The sequence below is a fragment of the Phlebotomus papatasi genome, chromosome 2, assembly GCF_024763615.1.
Source record: "Phlebotomus papatasi isolate M1 chromosome 2, Ppap_2.1, whole genome shotgun sequence".
Taxonomy (NCBI): domain Eukaryota; kingdom Metazoa; phylum Arthropoda; class Insecta; order Diptera; family Psychodidae; genus Phlebotomus; species Phlebotomus papatasi.
In genome coordinates, this window is record NC_077223.1 from 49,796,911 (window position 1) to 49,812,170 (window position 15,260).

Consider the following 15,260-nt stretch of genomic DNA (forward strand, 5'->3'; position numbering starts at 1 on the left):
ATAACTTTTGTTTATAAACATGTTTTCAAAATTTCCTATGAGAGAGAGCGAGATGACTAGATCTACATTTCATTCACTCTCATTGAAATTTCAAAAACATATTTACAAAACAAAAGTTATTGTGCCCTGGCCATAATACTATAATCTACCCCCCGGCGAGTTGTTTTTTTTTTATATGGAGTTCTTTGACTATAATGATGACTAAAATGGGGTTTTACTTACCATTTTGAGATATTTATCTTCAAAATTTTCTAATTTACCGATTAAAAATGTTTTTCATATTCATAAAATTATTAATCTTAATTATTATTATTAATCTTATTATTCTTAAAAATTAATTAAGAATGTTTTTCATATTCATAAAATTATTAATCAGTTGCTGCAAAGTTACGATCAAGATATCAAGATTTTTTCAGTGTAGAAAAAAAACCGACGAACCGGTTTTGATTTTGAATTTTTGTAAATGTATAGTAAAACATCACTGTGGTGTTTTGTTTAGAAAGCGTTTTTTGTTTGGTATCTTCTCTCCTCATTTTATTCCAAAAAAAAATCACCACTTGACAATAATATCATCTTATTCCAAAAAATTGATAACTAAAACATTCTTAAAAGGATGGAAAATGACGTGAGACAGTTTATAGAGTGGCTAATTAGTGTAGGATGCCCAACTAATCTAATTCCTAGCGAAAATAAGATAAAAAAGTAAGTGTTTATAATGTTGTTGTTTGACCATTGGAACATAAGTCAATTTTATTCCTTAAAGAACGAATCGAGCTCAAATGCTTCCGCTTAAGGATATTAAGGAACGTTTTAAGGCTGCAACAGAGGTCCAGATCATTCGACAAAAGAATTTACGGGTAGATCTCTGCAAAATAAAGAAGTGGAATTTCTTGGTGAGTTTGGTTATGTTTCATGGACGTTTACGTTTCGAGATGAAACACAGATGAAATTTCTGACTATGAAACATATGTTTCATAGAGATTTCTGTTTTTGAAATTTCAATAAAATAATTACTGGTAGATTGCAGACAAAAGAGAAATATCTTGGGAATATTGGCAGTATGATAAATTAAATTCTACAAGAAGGGATATAAAAAGGATGGAAAATACTATTGAAGAATTGAAAAGCGATTATGAATGCACAATGCAGCAACTAGCTGTAAAGGGTACAAATAATAATTCAATTTTTAATTTGCTTGTTCTTTATAATCCTGTTATTATCCTTATATCCTTTACAGATGCTTTAAAACAAAAGCAAAAAGGGAAAGTAAAGGAGAATATTACAAAAATGCATTTACATGAAGTGAATTACTTGACATTGAGCGATCAAATAAAAGATGTTATGAAGTCTTTAGATGATTGTGATTATGCTATGAGTCCATTACCAAGTAGCAAGGATGTTTATAATGGCACAGTGCCTGTAAAACAATTAAGTACTCGCTTAGAAAAGTACTACACCGAATCAATGGCAAATGAGGAAAAATCGGAAAATGAAGAGGATTTTAAAACGGTTTTATGGACTGATATTTCTGAAATTTTAAAAGGCTATCCCAATTCCGTGATTTGCATTGAGATACTTCAAAAATTAAAATCTTTGATGGGATCAACAAAAAGTATTTTAGAAGAAAATAGAAAAATTTTAAGTAAGAAGAAAAATCCTCTTCGTGAATACAATATTGGCTTGAACGACTTTCTGGTCAATCGGTTAAGACTTCTAATTCACATTAAATATTACAATGCAAAGTTGGAAGCTGCTACTAAAAATTACATCAGCGACTACAACACCTTTCAAGTCACACTGTCTAATAAAATATATCACTTCAGTCCGCAGTATATCTTAAGTGAGTATTTTCTTTTATTTTAATACAATAAATTGAGTCACACAGAAAAAATTACCTAAGGTAAAGTACCCTCGAGTCGACCGGGTGGTCAAATATTTGAATGTTTTAATGGTGAATTTCTATAAAATTGTCACTGATTCGTATTTATTTATGGAATAATTGACCTATTAATGTTAGATCATACGCCAAATATTAGTGCAAATATAAATAAATTGAATAAATAAGTCTACCGGTCGAATTGAGGAACCGGTCGACTCGAGGGCACTTTACCTTATATAAAAATGGCATAGAAAATACAATGCAATATTACTAAAAACAAAAAATAAGGTGTGTAACAAAATTTAATAAGGAATCGCACATTAAGTACGTCGTTACGGGTGACTTTGCATTTGCACTCTGCTGTTCGTAATAATTCTAGCACTTATTCTAGCACTCTAGTCAAGGGGTAACTCATATTGAGAAACCCTCGTTAATTGTCCGAGAAACGCTTCGCGAAACCCGAGAAACCCACTGTCTGCATCGCGAAACCCGAGAAACCCAAAAATTGCATCGCGAAACCCGAAAAACCCAAAAATTGCATCGCGAAACCCGAGAAACCCATTCTCTGCATCGCGAAACCCGAGAAACCCAAAAATTGCATTGCGAAACTCGAGAAACCAGAAACCCTTGTCAGAAAAAATGGAAATGAGTTACCCCTTGACTCTAGTCTATGTAAAAGTATGTAGGGAAATGTCATATACCAAAAAACGTACAAGGATCCTTAAAAAGATCCTTTTATGTGTAATGAAAAATGGCTTTGTTAAAAAGTTATCGGAAGGTCTAATTCCAAAAGCGGTTTCCGAGCAGTAAATTTTCTAAATTTATTCTTTTTTTTCATCAATGATTTATCTATAAATTATATTGATAACATTACAAAATTTATCGGGTTAGAAATTTCAAGACCTTTCCAAAAAATCCAAATTTAATCAAATCTGTTGAAAAATAAGCTCTCCAAAGTGGTTTGAACTTTGACCATCAAAATCCAAGATGGTGATTTTTTTAGGTCATAGGAATGTTGGGACGAAATATTCGCTTGGATCACCTCTAAAACGTCTAAAACATAACCAAAAATTAAAAAAAAAATCGTAGGAGCCGCTTTCGAGAAAAACCAATAAAACATGGTTTTGGAGTGGATGTAGAGGGGTTGGGGGAAAATAAAAATCATAATAATGTTCCTTGGGCCGTCTTATGGGGGGATTGCCTGAAGATCCGAAGTTCGTATCTCTTACTGTTTCGCCTCTAGATGGGTAACAATTTTACGGATAGAAAAAAAAGAATATTTAAAAAAGATTGCTCATTTACGGGTACTATCGGGATTACCGATTGCGTCCGATGCAAACGGGTTGGAAAGTTCAAGACCTTTCCAAAAAATCCAAATTTAACCAAATCGGTTGAAAAATAAGCCCTCCAAAGTGGTTTGAACTTTGACCATCAAAATCCAAGATGGCGAATTTTTGAAGTCATAGGTATGTGTTTGGACGAAATATTCGCTTGGACCACCTACAAAACAAATCCAAAAATAAAAGAAATCGTAGGAGCCGCTTTCGAAAAAAAAACAAAAACCAATTGGAGGCGGTGAGGGGAAGTTTAAAAAAAACGTCTAGCTCTACAGATATTGTTTTATTATTGGGGCTCTCCGAAAACCGGAACTTGATATCTCTCATCGTTTAAGCTCTAGAACGGTGACAAATTAAAAAAAAGTCGATTATTTAACTGCTCTCTCTTTCAGTTCGAGCAGTAAAATAATCTAATTATAAGGGGTCTTAAGATAAAATCCCCGAGATCTACAAGATGGTGTGGTCGCCATTTTGATTTGACATTTCTGTCCACCATTTTGAATAACTGTCAAAACCTAAAATTAGGCCGATTATGCTGAAATTTTAATATGTTCTAGTTGCTGTCCAGACCTTTTCAGAACATATGTATAATCCGACCTAAGTTGCAGGATTGTCTGGATATAAGGGCTCCAAATTCAATATTCTGACATTTTCATGAATAAAACTAAGGGGCAGTTCCTTTATTAAAACCATTACAAAAAGACAGCGCTATCAAACAAATTATAAGAAAAATAATGTTTTTGCTTATAATAGCATATTATTTGAGGATCTAGAAAACTGTTGTTGCAGAGATAAAAAATAAAATAATAAATATATGAATTTTTCGTTTATATTTTTTTAATAATATAAAAGTAAATAAATATGTGAAATCAAAGCCTCAATCATTTTAGTACTTAGACATTTCGTTTAGGTCTCAAAGATTCAAAATTTAAAAAATAAACACCGGCAAAATATGAATATTTCAAAATTTTAAACTTTTAACCTCTGTATCTAGGTAAATACTTGAAGTAGATTGGAATATAGATATGTTCTGAAAAGGTCTTGACACCAGATAGAACATACTAAAATTTCAACCCAATCAGACGAGTTTTGGGTTTGGACATTTATTCATAAAGTTAATCAAAATGGCGGAGAGAAACGTAAAATCAAGATGGCTACCATGCTATCTTGTAGATCTCGTGCATCTTACTCTCAGATGTGAAGACCTTCATTGTCGTTTATTATTAAAAATTGTTGATTTTTTTTATATTTATCAAAAAGTGCAAAGGATTCAAAGTCACCCGCATCTTATCCCAAATGCAAGCCTTTTTTCTTAATTTTTTAGCATAGTAAAATTTTATAAAATAAATCCTAGTGGCACAAAATCCATTCACCAACAACTGAATACAAATAATTTTACTTACTTATCTCCCTCCTTTCATTTTGTCTATCCACTTTTATAGGGTAAAGTTGAAAAATAGCGAAAAAAAATACAAAGTCACCCGCAAAGACGGTACACAAAACCAATTCTGTTTTTTTTTTTTTAATAAAAACGTATAATTTTAGATTATCTAAAGACATTGGTGTTGAATGCGGTATATCAGGGAAAAATCGCGCTATTGGAAAGTGAATACAATAAGTATCAGAATTGCTCTCTGGAAGATTGGATAACACTTCAGCATGAAAAAGTGGTCAAAGATGTGCGAGATTCTCGCGAAAAGTTTCTATCGGAAGTCAAAAATGTTGAAACGAGCATTGCCATCTCGAAGCAAACTCCTTTGAAGCTGAAGAACGTTGTCCGACTTCTACGATCGCAGATTGTTGGATTGAAGAAGCAAATTGCACACGATGATAAGAAGAAAGATAGCATAAGGACCTTGAGAGCGAATAGATGTATTGTGGATGCAACATTTCAGAAGTGAGTACTTTATTCCTCATCATCTTCTCCAAGAATATTTTTAATTTTCATATCGTTAAATAAGTGCCAGTAGTCCTTAATGTAGTCCTTTCCAACGTCTGTCTTACATCCTTGATCATTAACTATGCACGCAGGTTTAATGCCATTTCTCACGCTGTCATCATCAATTCTCAAGTATACGTTATTCTTCTTGGCCCAATAATAAATCAATTCTACGCATTTACATTGTAGAGGGTTTTTCTGGATATTTAGGGTGTTTAAGTTGTTCAGGGTCTGAAAAGAAAATTTTAACTATTTTATTTTTGCTTTTATTTTTTCCTTTTAACACTAATTTTCTAACGTACAGTCATAATTTTTGTAAATATGTATTTGCTGCAAATAGAAATCTTGTGGCACTTAATTTCTTTACGTTTAACCTGTGTATTATGCATAACCTACCTCCTATTAGGTGAGATTCTTAACACACTCACGTATGCAGGAAGTTCCGGCTTAAGTGAAAACGGATTGAAAGAATTTGATATGAATTGCCTACTATTGGGAGATCATTTATAAAATAATTTTTGAAAGCCCCTAAATGTATGCAAATATTTTTTCACACTCTAAATTTGAAATACATTTCTTATGAACCGTTGGCGCTGAAAATAAGCTGAAAAATTGGCGTCGAAAATATTTTGCATACATCAGTATGTTTCCGTAACTTATTCCAAAGACCTCTCCTGTGAGTATGCAATTTTTTTGTGTCACTGGACGGAATTCGCGGGCTTTTTTCTTTCCAGAGTTTAAGTGGGTCGCGCATTCTAAGAAAAAAACAGCATATTTTCTTGACATCTTTTTTCAATATAATTAACAAAAAATTAATTCGAGGTTTTAAGCATATAAAATTAGGGTAAATGTCCTAATTCAAAACCATTTCCAGACGCTTTAACTTTGACAGAAGGTTCAACACATTAAGTTCATATTTTTTCTGAAGAGAATTACATGAATTTGCTCCTTGACTCTTCTAGAATGTTACTGTTTAGTGAAAATTCTTTAGATATAATTTGATAACTTCTTAAATATAAGAAAAATACGCTTCTATTGGAAACAAATTACTCCAAATGGAGACAAGGAAATTTTCTAATTGGAGACAAACAGTGTAAGTGAAACCACGACGAAAGGCTTCAAAAACCTTGTTGAGTTGCTCCTGAGTACAGGATTTGTTCTTATTCCTGGTCTCTTCTCCTTTCCCATCTAAAACAATAAGAAACTTTCTCCAAAAAATCATGATTCCGGGGTTTCCTATTGAAGCATTTGCAGAAACTTCAGAAAAAACCTTTTTTGTTCACGAAATAGGTAACTATTTCATTTGAAAACTTCGCGTACCGTTAACAATAAAGATTAGCACTTAATTTAACTAAAATTAGCCAGAAATATGACATAAAAGTTAAACAAAACGAATAAACAACAGTTACCTTATTGTGTTCTTCATTGGAAAACATGGTCGATCGATGAAAAATTCGATGGTGAAAAGGTACATTTTTAATTTTTCTGAGAAATTAACAAATTAAAATTTGTGAATATGAATGGATTTTCGCTTTATTTGGAGCAAAATTAACTAAATAATGAAACTGTGGTATAGAAAATATATAAATATAATAATTTAGTACTGTATTTATCGTGAAAACAATGATGTTTCCATTTGGAGTAGCGAAAAATTTCCATTTGAAGCAGGTTTTGAATTAGCTTAATTTACCCTATAACATTTTAACTATATTTTCTGAAATTTTCATTTCAAAATTTCAACAATTCATCCGTTGGGACCTGATTTTTGGAGACAGTTTCTAAAAAAAATTGCAGTTTCCGGTGGACAAGATTTTTCAGAGTCTCGGACGTCAAAAACCTAATATTTCTTGTTAGCTGATGAGTTAAACTCATACTTGAAATGTAGATTTTTTTTATCTTGATCACAACTTATTTTACAAGACAAAACATGGTGTAAAATACGCCTAAAATTGTATATTTTTTTTGTATAAAATTCTACCAAAAATCCAAATTGCATTTAAAAAAAATTCTACCGTTCGAGTATAAGTTCAACTCTTCAGCTAATAAGAGATATTATTTTTTTTTGATTTCTGATGAATACACTCTTGTGAGAAATCTTGTCCACGGAAAAGCATGTTTTTTTCAAAATAAATCCCCGAAAATCAAATCGCAACGGCTGAATTTTAAAGATTTTTAAATGAAAATTTTGGAAAATATAGTTTAAATGTTGTACTTTTATTTAAGAACTCAAGTTAAAATAAAAAGAATTTTATGTCGAAAAAAGAAGAGAAAATATGATGTTTTCTAATCATTTTCGCCCATACAACCCCTTGATAACTCCCAAAATAAGACAGATTTTGACAAAGGTAAATATTACACCCCAAGACGCAATTTTTGATTTCTCAATGATTCAGCTCCTATGGCTCCTAGCCATAGGAATATTAATTAAATAAAATTTAGGACCCCGACCCCCCGTACCCGAGCTAGGGAAAGTCAAAATATCTGTTTTAAAATGGCTCTAGCTTTGGTTTTAATTATGAGAGCGTTCTCGTGAAGTGCCTTACCTCATTCTAACATCGGATGTTCGTAAAACCACCGCTAAAACCGCTTTATTATTATAATGAAAATTTTCTAAGTTAACTAGCTCCGTCTCATAGCATAGATCTAGCTGAAATTTTAGTATGTATTATCTGCACTTTATATCTATCAAACAAGAAAAACTTAAGTGCATTGGACACCCCTAACCTGAGCTATAAGGAGCCAAGTTGAATAAAATTGAATGGCTTTCGGTTCTAATTAATATTTTGACCTAAATTCTTGTACTTTTAGTTCAAAAAATTCACATCACACAAATAAATCAAATTTTAGAATGGTCTAGTTTAGACCATAAAGTTTCCAAAAATTGGTGGTATTATTGGTTGTTACTATAGAACCGGAGGGGGGGGTCCAGGTCAAAATCCCGAAAGCCTAAATTTCGAACTCCAAAATTCCAAAAATCAAAATCTCGAATCCCTCAAAACTCCGAAATCGATTATCCCGAAAGCCAAAATCTCAAAAAGCCAGAATTCCTAAAACGAATATCCCGAACGCCAAAATCTCGAAGGCCAAAATCCCGAAAATCCAAAATTCCAAAAGTCAAAATCTCGAGAGCTAAAATCTCAAAAAACAAAAATCCCAAAAAACCAAAGTCCCGAACGCTAAAATCTCGAAAAGCCAAAATGTCGTAAAATTAAAATCGCGAATTAATAATGCCATAACTACGCATACGATTTCACCCGCGCTTATTGGAGACAAAAAGAAATTTTTTGTATTTCGGGAAATTATTCTACACTTGATCCTTCGTATAATTACGTCCGTTTTAGGATTTTGACATTCGGGATCTTGGTTTTCGGATTTTGGGATTTTGGCATTCGGAATTTTGGCGTTGAGGATTTCAACCCGATCAGGATTTTGTCTCATCGGGATTCTGGATTTTCGAGAATTTGCCGTTCTGGATTTTAGCTTTCGAGATCTTGGTTTTCGATTTTAGTCAGCTACGAACCGGAGTTTGGGGCTGGGCGTGGAGTGGGCTCAATAATAATAATAATAATAATGCTCGCACAACATTCTATGATGAAACTAGGCCTTCCTTGTCAGTCCCATGTCCGTGGATTCAAGTGCAGTGAAGCTCACTGGATACATTTCGATCGAACACCTTTAACGCCAGAAAAACTCCTGGTGACCCAAAGGGGATTTCGAATCCGGGACACTTGCATCATAGAGCGAGTGCTCTACCACTTGACCCATTGAGTACCCTCAAGGTTCCCGAAATTCAAAACGTTATTTTTCTTAAATTTCTTAAATTTTACGTTTAAATTTCGTAAAGTCGAAATTCGCTTTAAATTCGATTGAGCTAAATTAAATTTGGTGTGATGTTTAAAAGAAGAAGAAGAGTACGAGCATATGAGATAGACATATGCAAAGCGTGTGAGAAAGAAAGGGAGTCGAATTTTGACTTCATGAAATTTTCCTGATCTAAAAGGTGTGCCGGAACCATTAATTTTACAATATTTTTGGATTTTTTAAGATCTTGTAAGCGATATTTATAGATATAGGTAACATTACTCCAAGTGCAGTGAAATTTACTGAATTCAATTCGAACACCTTCAACCCTTTGAGGACAAGCGGGTCATCCACCAGTAAGAAAATAACTTTTTACTCATTCTTCTAAAGGCAAAAAAAAAAAACAAATCAGCAGCAAAAGATTATATTTGGTTAATAGGATTAAATATAATTTTTTACTACTCTTTTGTTTCGTGTCCTTAGAAATATGACTCAAAATTATTTTCGTACTGGATGGATTATCCTTCTGGTCTCTGTAGAATGATATTAGAAAAGGAAAAGGATTCGAACTCGGAACCCTTCAATTATAGAACGAGTACTCTATATCACTTGACACAGTGCCCTGAAACATAAATTAAAAAAAAAAATTGCTATCAACTTACATTGTTAGTAATAAGAATTTCTCCAGTTGATTCTTCCCATCCAGGAATTGGAAAGAAGGCCATATTGTTGCCACTAATGCTGAGAACTTGCAAAGCATGAGTTTTATCAAAAAGATTCGGTTGCAATTGAAATATTATGTTGTTTGATAGTAAAAGTGATTCGAGCTTTATCAGTTTATCAAAAGCACCTTCTGCAATTACAGCAATATCATTATTGTCCAATTGCAAGGATTTCAGTTCGGAAAGTCGTGAGAAATCTTTCTTTCCAATTTTCTTTATTTTATTGTAGGATAATGCAATATTGTCCAATATAAGATCATCTTCATAAGCCTTGAAAATGTTTGCAGTAGTTAGGTAATTTGATGTTAATGCTAAGTTTGTAAGTTTTTTGAATGTGTCAGCAAAGAATAGGGGTTCAATAATGTGAATATAGCATGAGTCACAGGTGAATGTTTTGAGATTCTCAAAAGGTGGTTGACTTTCCATTTGGAAGACCTTGTTTGAGTCAAACAGAAGACCATAATCCTGCCCAAATGTCGTTAGATTAACATTATCCATTGTTTTAATGCGATTATACCTCAAATCCACATAATTGGCCTTTTTCAAACTGGGAAAGGATACAGAATGTAGAAGATTATGTGCAAGGTATAAACTTTGCAAATTCGGCATATTTTCAATCATATCCGGTGTTATGGTGGACAAAAGATTGTCGTTCAGGTAGATTAAATACAAATTAGGTAGGACAAGATCTGAACCTTGGAATGTTTTAATCCTATTTTCGGATAAATCCAATTTTCCCATTGAATGACTTTCAATTTTGAATTTCGATATGTGATTCGATCCTAAGTACATATTGGACACTTTAGGTAAATTTTCAGATTTCAATCGAACATATTTCACACGATTGCTGTAAGCCTCAAATTGTGTTAGTTCGGGCAAATTAATGTCTGAAAAATCGATCTTAATAATGTGGTTGTTATTGAGAAAAATTGCACGTAGCTCATTTCCATTTGCTGTCCGGAATGTATCCATTTCAATTGCCGTGAGCTCATTTCGTTCAATATAAATTGCCCTTAGGGCGTTCATGCCTGTAAAACAATCACTGCTGATATGAAGTACTCGAGCATTATTCAATGTGAGAGTTGTTACAGATGAGAATTTCTCAAACATTGGCTCATCGCATATGAATACGTCCATATTATTTTTGCTGGCACCTTCCGAATTTTCGCCTGTCACTGTGACGGATTCTTGTTTCTCAGGTTCTGGATAGTTGAAGAGATCCTCAAAGGAATTACATGTGATACTAAGTTCATATTCCTCTTTACACGAATTACAATGCACTTTGATAATGAATCCATAATGAATTATAAATGCGAAAAAAACCACTTTTGAGCACAACATTTCAAATTAAAAGACTACAAAGATCACGAGATATCTACAAGTGTATACCACGGGCCACGACAAGTTCAAAAGAGATTTTTAATAATACATTTATACAAATACTTCCTCAGAAGAGGCACATGAATTGTGATTTAGTGTGGGGAGTTCATTGATGATGTCATTAAACTGGTTTTTATATTAAATTGTTAGTAAATAATACAAAGAGTTAACATCTTAAACTTGTAGATCGTTTCGTTCACTCAGATTACTTATAGATTTTATAGGGGGAAGTCGGACACCTTTGCATTAGCGTACCTTTGAAATAAGGCTTTTTTTCTTCTATTTTTAAATGGAACTGGATCATACCATAATGCAATTTTATTCGACAAATAAGTCGTGAAGCTAAATTACATTATGATAAGCCTTTTAAAAATTGAAAAAAGACCATTTTTAGACACCCCAATTCAAAAATTCGCCATTTCCCCCTACTGCATTTTTTGTATTATAAAGACAGCAATAAATGAACCCTATTATCAATTTTTATTAATGCATTGGTAATATTGATATTCATGTAAAAGTCATCTACAGAGGAATAGTACTAATATTAAAACAAAAATTGTATTTATTCATATACAAAGTGTTTCAGAGATTAAGTCTTAAATAAGGGGAAGTGGGACGCGTTTGAATTGGGGCAGCTTTCAAATGGGCTCTTTTCTTCTATTTATAAACGGAATTGAGCCTTCTTATCTGGACGTATTTAGCTTGAGAAATTGTTTGTCGAGATAAATTATATGATGGCAAGGCCGAGATTGATTTAAATTTAAAAATAGGAGTAAAGGCTTTGCGATGTGCTCCAACTGGTGACTTATATGCTATACCTCGAAAAAGTACTTTCGCTTCATTTACCGTTTTCCGGTTCTCACCTGATTTAACCCTGTAAGGACGAGAAGCTTTCCGCTGAGCGAAATTCAATGAAATCAATTTTCCCTCGATATATTAGCCTAAGTAACAGATTTATGGTTAGAAAAAAATTTTCCTATCCCTAGAAGTCCTGGAAAACTATGGGTCATATATGACCCAATCGTCCATAAAGGTAAAAAAGCATAAAATTTTCCAGACGACGAGTCTACTCGTTTGCTCAGTTATTTTTGTTATTTTTGTGAATCTTAAAGAGTGGTACACAACAAAAACAATAATTTTTATCATAAAAATGTATTAATGTTTAATTCATTTTTTTATTTTTATGATATTAATCGAAACAATTTCGGGTACTGGTAACACAGAGATAAATGTGGAGCTCAGAGGCAAAATGACACATATCCTATGGCTAAAGCATAGGATATGTGTCATCTTGCCTCTGAGTTCCACAAATGTCGCATGCCTCACAAATACAATTGGTCTTATAATCCTTTTTTCTAATAGCACCATGTGCATCTGCGCCTTTCCTCAGTTTTCTTCAAAACCTGTTTCATGGTAATGGGTAGGTGCAATGTTAGTTGTCTCTGCGAATTTCAGACGTAGTTGCACATTGCTGTGAATCCGGGAGTTCTTCCGGCGTTGATGCGTTCTCGATGAAACTTCAAAGTACACTTCATCCACGTCTTATTCCAAGTATATTTTGTCGCTTTCGTTCAGGACAAAATTGTCGTCTGGGCATTATGTGGATGATTTCGTGGTCATTGATCTTGAAATGTTTTTTTTTTCCTTTTTTGAAGTCATCTACAAGAGTAAAAAGTTATGAATTTACAACATTTACGTAGAATTATTTTATAAATTATCAAAATATTACCTGCTTCAGTCAGTATTTCACTGGGAAATCTCAGCTAAATGATATTATCACACAAAATTACACGAATAATTAACTATTTTGCGCACACATAAACAAAAACATGAAACATTCTGACCTCAAAACTTGGAAAATCCATTCGGTATTTTTTTACCTTTATGGACGATTGGGTCATATATGACCCATGAAAATTATAAAGCTTTCCTGAAAATACCAATAAACTATAATTTTTACTTTGTTGAGAAATATTATGTATAGTTATTACAATTTCTAGTCCCAAGAAGTTTTTGCTTAAAAAAAATTAGAAATATTAAAAATATTAAAATTCAAGCACCATTGTGAAAATTTGAAAATTCGTAATTTTTGGGCTTAAATATTTTTTATATAGCAAGTAGCTGTAGATTTGCAAAAAATATTCTAGATTCCTACATCTTTCTACTTTGTGATTTGGTAAAAACATTAGAAAGAAATAACTTCAGGTAGTCAGGAAAAATTATTTTCTCTATGGGTCACGGGTGACCCAGTTGTCCTTAAAGGGTTAAACCGATTCAAATCACTCAAAAGATTCCACAAAATAGTTTTAAGAGTAATAAGATTGATTTTCGGACAAGAATTACTTATCGGTTATGAACCGGTTCATAACTGATTGGAACCGGTTCAGTTTTATCGGAAATTCCAAGATCTTTCCAACAATCCCAAACAACGATTGTATTCGGATCTTTTGCCATAAAATGATTCAACGGGATTTTCGTATAAAGACAAAATGTCCGCTTGGATAATCTTTAAATTTAAAAAATATCCAAAAAAGAAAAACATCGCAGGACGCGTAGGAGAAGGGGAGGGGTGGGGAAAACGATGTACATGTTAACAACAATCCTTGGGTCACTTATAGGGGGTTTCCTGAGTAGGGGAGACTGGGGCAAAAAGTTACAAATCGAAAATTTCAAAATTCAATATCATCAAAGATAAAAAAGATAGCAACTTAAAATTTTTTTTCCCAGATAGCCTCGGTTGACCTTCTTCAATGTCGTAAGTTTCTTAGAATTCGAACAAGGAATTTAGAAAATAAAAAATTTTGAAATTTTTAGCCCTATTTTTGAAATAATTTCCTTATAGCAGATATCATTTTTTTAATAGATGCACTAGTTAATATTTCCTAAATGATTTGGATTCTTTGAATACGAAGCCGCTATCTATTTTAGAATTTTACAAAGATTCTTTTCTCTAGAAATTCTTTTTATTAAAAATGACCACTTGGGGTAAAAAGTAACAAAACGTATGGAGCAAAAAGTAAGAAAAACCGAAGCAATTTCTGATGTCTCATGGCGAAAAGAAACGTTATTATCATGTCTCGCCGCTTGTTGTTTGCATTGGTCAACCGATTTGCAGTCTTTTGTGTTTTTTTCTAAAATTCGCTTAAAAAGAGCTTTTCCCGTTCAGATAGAGAAAGCACTGTTTTACAAAGGTGTAGATGAATAAATTTCTTTTGAAAATATGTTATCTAGGTTTTTTTTTTAATTTACGGAAGCCCGTTATAAAGCAAATCAAATTGTGATAATGTTCCATGCCTGGTACTATTTGCCCCAGCATTTTTGAGAATGGTCACAAGATTATCTTTTAGAAAACAGCTCGATAAATGTATTTCCTTACAAAATAGAGGAAAATTACTTTCACAAAATTGTAGAGCGGTAAATTTCCTATAAAACTGCGTTAATTAGAAATTTTTGAAGCGCTCGAGTAGCTTGTAAAAAAATAAAATATCCTTTTTGTGACTTTTTGCTCCAGTCTCCCCTATTTATATTTTTTCGATTTTGTCAATAAAATTTGTAATGAAAGAATTACGCCTACCGTAATCCTTTTATTTAAATATTATCAATAATTCTCTTTTATCTTAATTCTAAAATATAATTTTTTTTTGCAGATGTCCTGCAGGATCTGATGAACTTGAGGATGGAAATGAGAATTTAGTAATGATCGAGAAAATACCACCACCAGATGATCTTGACATATCATTGCCTATCACAGAAGGTATATTTTATTGCATTTCCCTTTTGTTTTGTGAAATCATCGATTGATTTTTTTTGTTTATTGTGTTAAAATTTCTAGGAGATTGTAAAAACTTCGCTCAAAATATCCTCAGAAGTGAAGTTTCTATTAAGAATATCCTGTCGCAAACGGAAATACTTGGGACACAAATTGGTGATTTGCTCAATGATGGCCAAAGATGCTGCGACTTTTTGATAGATAATCCAATGAGAAATTATGTGCCACCTGAAAAGAAAGTTAACGGACATACTTACAAGGAATACGAAACGGAATTCATGTTGCACTATCGTCAAATAGCGGAAAGTGAATAATGAAATTTGTTTCTTTTTCGACTAGAAATTTATTTACATTTTTATTACATGCATTCTATTCTCAATTCGCTTGTTTTTAATACTGATTTTCAATAAAAAGTGTTCTATTTTTTGCAAAA

General features: G+C 32.6%; 2 protein-coding genes across 2 annotated transcripts; one reads left to right on the forward strand and one right to left on the reverse strand.

Annotated features, from left to right (window-relative positions):
* Positions 1 to 485: 485 nt before the first annotated feature.
* On the forward strand, positions 486 to 15,206 carry LOC129801497 (uncharacterized). The gene is made up of 7 exons (XM_055846605.1): positions 486 to 702; positions 764 to 893; positions 1,021 to 1,165; positions 1,238 to 1,840; positions 4,762 to 5,113; positions 14,706 to 14,812; positions 14,891 to 15,206. Exons 1-7 carry the CDS (start codon positions 614 to 616, stop codon positions 15,139 to 15,141), a joined length of 1,677 nt encoding a protein of 558 aa, XP_055702580.1. The 5' UTR covers positions 486 to 613; the 3' UTR covers positions 15,142 to 15,206.
* On the reverse strand, positions 5,105 to 11,134 carry LOC129801519 (leucine-rich repeat-containing protein 15-like). Its single transcript, XM_055846682.1, has 2 exons — positions 9,619 to 11,134; positions 5,105 to 5,386 (listed from the first exon to the last, which is right to left on the reverse strand). Exons 1-2 carry the CDS (start codon positions 11,017 to 11,019, stop codon positions 5,123 to 5,125), a joined length of 1,665 nt encoding a protein of 554 aa, XP_055702657.1. The 5' UTR covers positions 11,020 to 11,134; the 3' UTR covers positions 5,105 to 5,122.
* Positions 15,207 to 15,260: the final 54 nt, after the last annotated feature.